The sequence below is a fragment of the Vigna umbellata genome, chromosome 11, assembly GCF_029865625.1.
Source record: "Vigna umbellata cultivar VRB3 chromosome 11, Vumbellata_1.0, whole genome shotgun sequence".
NCBI classification, from domain to species: Eukaryota; Viridiplantae; Streptophyta; class Magnoliopsida; order Fabales; family Fabaceae; genus Vigna; species Vigna umbellata.
In genome coordinates, this window is record NC_142175.1 from 24,153,591 (window position 1) to 24,161,897 (window position 8,307).

An 8,307-nucleotide genomic window follows, 5' to 3' on the forward strand; every position below is an offset into this window, starting at 1 on the left:
ACTGAATTATTTTTCATGTTATCTTTGATCATGGAATGGTTATCATTGGGAAGCCTACTTCTGAATAAATTCTTTCTGTAATTTATATGAATGTAACAGTGTTAATTCTCTTTGTTGCAACTGCTATTTGTTGTAGGTTTGCCTTTGACTGTTTTTTGTTTTGACTTTTAGGTTAATATTTTGTTCTCTTTTTCGATTCTTGTTGTTCATTGTGCAATCATCATTCTAGCTTATGTCCTAAATGAGTTCTTAAAACATGGATTAATGCATCTCTTCTACAAGGGCTTAACGAAAAAATGGTGTACACTCTTTTTTTAAGTCTTGTATCAATATCCTTAGTGGTATCAGATAAAACAAACTGTTCAGGAATATTACTTTTTGATAGGTTCAAAGGAAAAGTTTATGTTAGAAGAAATAAGAGGGACAAACAGTTATAATTGTTTGTGGGTTGGGTTTGTGTTGCCAGACTATTATAAAGTCTTTTTGGGAGGTTGTTTTCTTTAGTTTTTGTCATTCTTGGTATTTCTGTAAAGAGATAGGTGAGGAAAGTCTGGTCCTCTCGAAAGACCAGAGGAGTGTGGTGTGTTTGGTTCTTCCACATTGATGGAATCCTTTGGTGTTGTTCTAATAAAGACTCCAAGATTATGTGGGTTTATTCGTTTTAGGTCAGTACCTATCACTTTTCAGCTTGTCTTACAGTTTTATGTTGCTGAATTATGATGCTTTTTTACTTGTTTACTTTTATGCTGGGAGTAGAGAGGGAGTTTATCGTTTCACTCGACGAGTTAATAACTTTGTATTAAAATGGTGAAAGTGAAACATGCAGAATTGAAATCAAGTCTATTTTATTTAATAACAAAAGATTTAAATTCTAAATCATTTTTTTTGAATTTCAAAACATGGGATTTGACTTCTAAATCAATTCAATTCCATTATGTGTTTTTTAAATCAAGTCATTTTACATTTTAGTGTTTTGAGACATGTCCTAATGTTTTTAGTTATGGAGGAGCAATTCATACTTAGAGTTCCACCGAATGTGGCAGAGAGAATAGAGCGGCTTTTGAATGAAACTGATCCTTCTTCATCTGAAGACAAGTCATTAGATTTATCATTTAGTGAGGATGGAAGGAGTGGTACGTTTATGATTGGGAATGAACACTTCCCAGCTTCTCTATTGGACCTTCCTTGTGTTGTTGAATCCTACAAGACATATGATGATAACTCTTTGATTAAGACTGCTGACATTGGTCATGTCAGTTGTGCATCATTAATCAAATAGTTTGTTCATTCCTAATCACATCTTTGATTCATGTAACTTAATAACTGTGTGTCTGATTTTTTATGACTCCAACTAACAGATGATTATGGTTCGGGAATCTGGTGATGCTGCTCCAGATGTAATTGAGTACAGGCATGGTCTCACCCCGCCGATGAGAGATGCTCGCAAGCATAGATTTCGCAGGGAGCCCGATCTTAATGTATTATATTCACTCACATGACAAACATTGACATACCTCTCTTCCTCCATATATGTATATGTATGTGTATATGATCTCATATTAACATTTTTGTTAATATTTCATTTTCCAGCCTGAGCTTGTGTCCCGTGTTGAGAAAGATCTCCTCAAAATCATGGCTCGAGGAACAGCTGAAAATCTTGATATCCTTAAACGTCTTTGTTGTCTCAAACAGCAAATGAGTGATGTTTTCATTTTTTAATCTTTAATCTATGATTGTGCTTTAAATTATTTTATTGAAATAATGGATAGTTATTGAAATTATTATGAAATTATTATTGGTTTTTTCGTACCACCCTTTTATTTATTGTTTTCCTCACTTATAGACACGGGGTTTGTGGGATAACTAGAGTCTATGTTTGCATAAAGGATAAAATTTAGTTTGTTGCCTTCTTGATAGTGGAAACAATCTTCACTTTGGTTATTTCCTTGACTGAGATTCACATGCAGAAGCCGCTGAACAAGAAGTGGAGGAAAATGCCCGAGGTGCTAACAAAAAAGTTGCACCTAAGCCTGCACCAAAGCATGATGTTCCAGAGAATCTTACAAATGCAGGGGAGCCTGACAGGAGTGATTCTGAAGAATCTGATGATTCAGTCTGACCCAAATCAACCTCCAAATAGTATTTATATTACAATGATGAAATGAAAGCCTGTATAGTATAACTGTTGTTAAATTTGAATTACGTCCACCCTTAAAATCAACTTTAGTGGATTTTCCATTGTAGGTGTTTGTATGTACTTTTGTATATTTTATCAAATGGTGCATTTTCGTGGCATTTTTTATTGGTAATTGTTTTTGTGCTGTACCAGTTTGATTACTAACCTTTGAGGTGCTAATTCCTCCTCGATATAAGAGTAAGCATGTGTTTATTTAAAGCCATTTTTGTTTGTTGAAATTGCATGCTTTATTGGGTTTTTTGAAACCTAATCTTGACTTATGCCATTTGGTGAGAAACGCGTAGGTTCAATTGAGATTAGCGAGAGCATCACTGACGTATAGCTTTAAGAGTTTCCAAAAAGTCAGTTGAAATGACATTAGTCACTACTAATAAATTGATTACATTTTTGGCAATGGTATATCTCAAATCATTTGTATTCTCCAGCTAAAGCACTAAATTTCTGCAACTACCTACCAAGAATGACCCCAAATACACCATACGAAGTGGCACACAACGGGTAGACTTGTACCATAAATATGGCCCAGAAACAGTATAAAGTTGCAATCTAAAACTGGGGCCTCTTTTGGTCATAACATCATTAAAGCAAAAAGAACACTAATAGACGATATCAAATACTGAAAGGTGGACACTTGCAGGTTCAAACCAGCTCCAACTCCTACAGGACTTACAGGTCCAAGTCCAATTGCTGCAGAAGATGAACTTCTTCCACCAAAGCTCGAGTTAGCACTGTCATCAAAATATTGAATTCAATACAATATCAGGTTTGATAAACATAAATACTTGTAAGATTAAATTCATAATTGATGTGCACATAGACTCGGTCAATCTCACCTTCCCGCATATATACAGGACCCATAACCTGCAATGCAGCAAAAATATCCATCATTAATTTCTTATGCAGTAGAGGGCATGGCAATATGACAACACTTTAAGTGATAAACTTAAAAGAATCAAATAGAAACTTGCAAATCATGACACTCTTGCTGGATAAACTTTTGAAAGAGTGATCTCAATTTTCTACCCGTCTGTCAAATAAATGTGCTTATCAATAAGAAAACAATTCTATGAGCGAACTTATAAATCACAGTCCAAAACTGCATTGAATTTGCATACCCAATTGTGGCTGCAATTTTGTACAATACTAAACAGCAACTTAAAACCTCAGTTATATATGTTTTGACAGTGGAGAAAAGAAAGTTAAAACTGTGACAAAAGTAAGATACCAAAATATTGAAAATAAAACAGAAAAATGAGGATCATGGACTTACTGGGATCCTCAGTTGTTGTTGTAGCTGTACCATCAAAGTCACATGTGCCACCAACATTATGCATTTTTTTATAATAATCATTATAAGCATAAGAGGCATGGCTTTTCACGTTATTGGGGGAATAACATGGTCTTCCTGGTTGGATAGCTACACAGTTAGCTTGGCCTTGTCCACAAGCCCAGCTCAAGCCAACTTGCAATTTGTCAGTGTCTGAATCATCTTTAGCCACACAAAATGATCCTAGAGAATTTCCATTTCTCTGGTTGGAAGCACTAAAACTGAAGGGATAAACACTACTTCCATTAGCATAAAAAATACCCCAATTCTTTTCTGATACAGGCCCTTTTCTCTTGTCCTCATTAAATAACTCATATACGTATGTATTAAGGGCTATCTTTGGCTGACTAGGGGATCCTGAACCATTGAGTACTCTCAGAATTAAATTATTATTGTAGGTCTCAGCATTCTTTTCAGTAGCATCTGGTTCATTTACTGCACCAAAACTAGGCCAACCCGTTTCTGTGACAACAATAGGTATATTATTGAAATTGAAGGCTTCTATGGCATAATAGGTAGCGTCCACCATGGCCTCAAACATGCTATTGTAATGGAACAGTGTGTTTGGGTCAACAATTTGCTTCACTGGAGAAAGGGGTCTGAATAGAGCATATTCAATAGGGAAAATGCCATCTCCTCTAGTGTATCCATAATAAGGGTAGGTGTAACATCCCAAAATATAGTAATTACCATACATTAGAATTAATTACAATTAACAGTAAACAATGCAGTCTTTATATACAGAAAAGAAGTTCCAGAGCCGAACGGCTTTAGTACAAAAGAAACGCGCATAAAACGCATACAAAGGAAGCCTGGAACGAACGCTTAGATACAAAATAACGTACGTGCCAAAACAGAATCAGGGATAATTAGGACGAACGGCTTTACAAAATATTTAACCGAACGTCCAAACTAATCTAACATTCACAATCATAAACTAACGAGCGCTCTAAGGCTCGGCCTTTACTTCCACTTCAACCAGATTTGCATCTTCCAAATTTTCTTCTTCCAGCATTTCTTCAAGAGATGCACCACCATCTGCTCACATCCACACGGATGATCATTGCAAGACAAGACGAACGTACATAGACAGAAGACAACACAATGGAAATGCAAGGGTAAGCTTATATTATTTAATTCATACAATTAACACATACATTTAACGTTTCAATTCACACATACAACAGTTAACTTAACATAGAATAACATAGAAATATGTATATATATATAAGACAGACCGTCTGGACTGTATGAACCATGTAGTTACAAGCGCCTTGCACCCGAGTGGGGTAGTAGCCGGGATATACCTAATCAGCTGCCACTCGAGGTTAATTGATGGATGCTAAGTGATGGACTAAGGACCTCCTGCCATTCCCACACATGACTACCCCCTTCTACGTGAAGATGAGTATCACGGAATATCAGGATGGACAGCGAGTCCTAACTTATCCATGTTCATACTTTACCAAATTTAATATTTAACACATCTGAGACGTTCCTCCATGGAACGCTCGTTCAAATTCCATAATCGTATAACCATTTAATATAGTGTTCAAACATCTTATCCTTTCATAGTTATAACATTTTCATTCTATGTTCCACTCTCTTAAAAAGACGAACGTTCAATTGCCTGAAGGGAGAGGACGAACGTTTAAGAGCCAGATTTAGAAGAATCCATTTAACAATCCGGAAGACTCCAAAATAATGAATTCATTTTCAGAATATTTTTAAGTACCCAGAATGGTCAATGACACTCAGGATTTTCTTTGAAGAATTTTATATGTACAGAATCGACACCAGTAATTGAACGAACGTAAGAGGATGAATATTTAAATATTGGAACGAACGCTATTTTATCCAAATGTTTGTTCAATATGACGAGCGCTTGGTAAGTGACCGAGCACCCATTATGACGAACGCTTCGGTATAAGACCGAGCGCTATTTAGGACGTACGCTTCGGCATAAGACCGAGCGCTATTTAGGACGAATGCTTCGGTATAAGACCGAGCGCTAATTAGGACGAACGCTTCGGTATAAGACCGAGCGCCATTTAGAACGAACGCTTCGGTATAAGACCGAGCGCCATTTAGAACGAACGTTCGGTATAAGACCGAACGTTATGTATTTTTAAAGTTTAAAGTATTATATACCGCTGAGCTGAACCGAACGCTCAGACATTCAAATGGGGACGCTCGTTCTCGAGCAGAGTTCTTTCCAAATGAAAGAATTCCATTCTAAGTTATTTTAAGGAAAACCGAACGGTCTAAGACCGTACGGTGACGAGCGTCATTTATCAAAGGGAATGAATTAAGTTTCAGATTTCTCAACCTTAACAAATTTCCAGATTTCAACATTTTAACTTATACTTTACACTTCATATGATTCTCAAATCTATGAACTTTATAACTTTCACTTCCAAATTAATTCACGTTCAACAATCAACATATTAATAACTCATACATTACAATATTCATACATCATTCATACGTATCAAACCAGCATACAGATCAACAACCCAGAAATCATATCCGATATCAGTGAACGTTCATAACAGCTCAAACATCATACTTTTCATACATGCAACTCAGATCATACAACAGACAGGTATAAATTAAACATATAAGCTTCCCTTACCCGGATTGGCAACCAAACTTGTCCTAGATGCAACAGTGGCTTCGTCCAACTACGCTTCTCTTATGTTCTTGACTCTTCCAAAACAAATCTAACCACAGAATACAGAATACTGAGACTACATGCTTGCATGCAACTACAAACCCTAGTTTTCCATAAACCTAAGGACGAGCTACGGAAGGGGACTTACCAGTTTCAGTTCTTGAAGCTGTTCGGTCCAGTGGATAGCTCTCAGTTCAGTGGACGTTCCTATGGTGCTGAAAATGTGATCGGAGGAGGAACGTGAGGATTTCAGTAGAGAGAAGTTTGGGAGGTTCTAGAGAGAAGTTGGAGAAGATGAAGGGTTTGGGTTCTGAGGAAGGAGATGAGTGGTGCAGGTGAGTGGAAGGGTTTTCGAAAATCACTTTTGTTCCTTCCAATTCACGACGAACGAGCGTCTCACTTTCGGACACCTGTACCCCCACTCTGACTTCAGAAACTTCCAACGTGACAAGTGGCATGCGTGCATGCAGAGTTTAGTGCGCTTCTAACCCTGCGCGTGTGACGTGGTGCGTTGTTCAGTGCACAGCAGAGATGCCTCAGAGTTGGGAGTGGTTTTTAATTAAATAAGCATGGATTGTGGTGTGTATTAATTGGATATGACAGGGAATTATTACTACTAATTATTCAGGGTTTCACAGTAGGCATTTAACATGTAAGAGGAATTTGTGTTCTGCAAAAACTGAAGGAGCTGGTAGATTGTGGAGTTCCATGAGGAGTTAAAGGTGGCCGTGGAAGGAGGAAAAGGCCTGGAAATTATATCCATGGACTGTGGCGTTGAAATCTTAACCCTAAAGTTAAGGTTTGAAGCAACAAGTGCTTTGTGCAGATGGTTCATGGCAGGAACAAGAACAGGTGCAACTTTTGGGACTAAGGTGAGAACCTCACTACCTACTGATATTGCTGTGATGTTAGTAAATGGCATGTATGCAGCCACATTCTTACTAATCCAAGCTGCAGCAACTGATGCAGATTCTCCAATGCCTAGTATCTCTTCATCTGTGACACCAACAATTACTTCAATGCCAGTTTTTGAAAGTCCTTGTAGCATGTGTTCGTTGGCATCATACAGACGCACATGTGTAATTTGATGTGCTTTCAGAATAGCAACCAGATTTGAAGCAGATGGAAGATCAGTAACATCAGTGCCAATGTTTACCCCCACAAATGCACCTACATTAAGAAAGTGATGCTTCATCAATGAAATAATGATACACATTCAACTATTTCCTCCTTGTATCTGCATCTGCATCTGCTCAGTCCTTCTCCTTACTTACCCAGTTTTTGTAGCAACTAAGCAGAAAATAGTACCATTCATATGTCAAAATTTATGTAAAGGTTTCAAACTATAAAGTAGGTTTCAAAAAACACAGTCCACAACCTCGATTTTGGCAGCAACGCCAAGGTTTTTAGGAGCTTTTACGAAATTTGTCAAAATTCTTGAAATATAAAAACTTGTGACAAAATCATGATTCAAAACCTTCAAAATCAGAAGGTTTAGTAGAACAGCAAGCAAACCATAAAATAGAAAAAGGTGAAAATGTGATTTACCTAATGCATTGCTCACTGTGGCAACAATGAGGAACAAAACACTTGTGAGCCACCTTTCAAGCTTCATCCCTTCCATAAGCAAAGCCTCAACAATGAAGGCTTCAGCAACAAAAAGAAATCACATCTTTAACAGCTAAAATTGTAACTAACAGGTATATAGCATTTGTACCAACTACAAACTCAAGACTCCAACAAACAATGAAGTCGAAAAGAAAACCCAAATGCACATGTTTGTAACTGCATTTTGATGAATGAACAAGCTTTACTATTTACCATCTTTTTGTTTGTTTTTTCATGAAGAAATCAAAACATGGGTGTATATGAAAAATTGTAAATACCTGAGAGAATGTGAAAAGATGAATGTGATGGAGGGAAGTGAATGAATACTTCACTTGATCACAGTTTTTGAGTTGAGTTTTGTGTTGTAATTGTCTTTTTCCCTCCAAACCCCAAAAGTCATTCATTAATTTTTCTACTCTTTTCTTGTGCAATCGTAGTCCTAAATCAGTGAGACATGTCTCACTGTTCATGCCAAAACTAAAAAGGAGCCGAAAGGTCAAT

General features: G+C 37.0%; 2 protein-coding genes across 3 annotated transcripts; one reads left to right on the forward strand and one right to left on the reverse strand.

Moving 5' to 3' along the window:
• Positions 1 to 728: 728 nt before the first annotated feature.
• LOC148191243 (transcription initiation factor TFIID subunit 7-like) lies at positions 729 to 2,295 on the forward strand. The gene is made up of 4 exons (XM_088101783.1): positions 729 to 1,252; positions 1,359 to 1,478; positions 1,591 to 1,660; positions 1,962 to 2,295. The coding sequence occupies exons 1-4, from the start codon at positions 935 to 937 to the stop codon at positions 2,117 to 2,119; spliced, it is 666 nt and encodes a 221-aa protein (XP_087957909.1). The 5' UTR covers positions 729 to 934; the 3' UTR covers positions 2,120 to 2,295.
• A 233-nt stretch (positions 2,296 to 2,528) lies between these two features.
• LOC148191244 (glucan endo-1,3-beta-glucosidase 4-like) lies at positions 2,529 to 7,841 on the reverse strand. Of its 2 annotated transcripts, none has more exons than XM_088102547.1 (5): positions 7,747 to 7,841; positions 6,841 to 7,368; positions 3,468 to 4,187; positions 3,031 to 3,058; positions 2,529 to 2,913 (listed from the first exon to the last, which is right to left on the reverse strand). In XM_088102547.1, exons 1-5 carry the CDS (start codon positions 7,820 to 7,822, stop codon positions 2,766 to 2,768), a joined length of 1,500 nt encoding a protein of 499 aa, XP_087958673.1. In that variant the 5' UTR covers positions 7,823 to 7,841; the 3' UTR covers positions 2,529 to 2,765. The 2 variants fall into 2 exon arrangements, with proteins under 2 accessions (XP_087958673.1, XP_087958671.1); XM_088102545.1 differs by having other exon boundaries at positions 2,529 to 2,925.
• Between the last annotated feature and the right edge of the window lie 466 nt (positions 7,842 to 8,307).

Excerpts from the sequence above, each read along its gene's own strand:
- LOC148191243 (XM_088101783.1), top strand. The coding sequence starts at position 935 with ATGTGTTTTTTAAATCAAGTCATTTTACATTTTAGTGTTTTGAGACAT. Across the intron at positions 1,479-1,590 it reads GCAGGGAGCCCGATCTTAAT|CCTGAGCTTGTGTCCCGTGT; the intron begins GTATTATATTCA and ends TTCATTTTCCAG. Across the intron at positions 1,661-1,961 it reads AGGAACAGCTGAAAATCTTG|ATGCAGAAGCCGCTGAACAA; the intron begins ATATCCTTAAAC and ends ACTGAGATTCAC.
- LOC148191244 (XM_088102545.1), bottom strand. The coding sequence starts at position 7,822 with ATGGAAGGGATGAAGCTTGAAAGGTGGCTCACAAGTGTTTTGTTCCTC. Across the intron at positions 4,188-6,840 it reads TTCCTCTTACATGTTAAATG|CCTACCCTTATTATGGATAC; the intron begins CCTACTGTGAAA and ends TGGGATGTTACA. Across the intron at positions 2,926-3,030 it reads TCCTGTATATATGCGGGAAG|TGCTAACTCGAGCTTTGGTG; the intron begins GTGAGATTGACC and ends TTTTGATGACAG.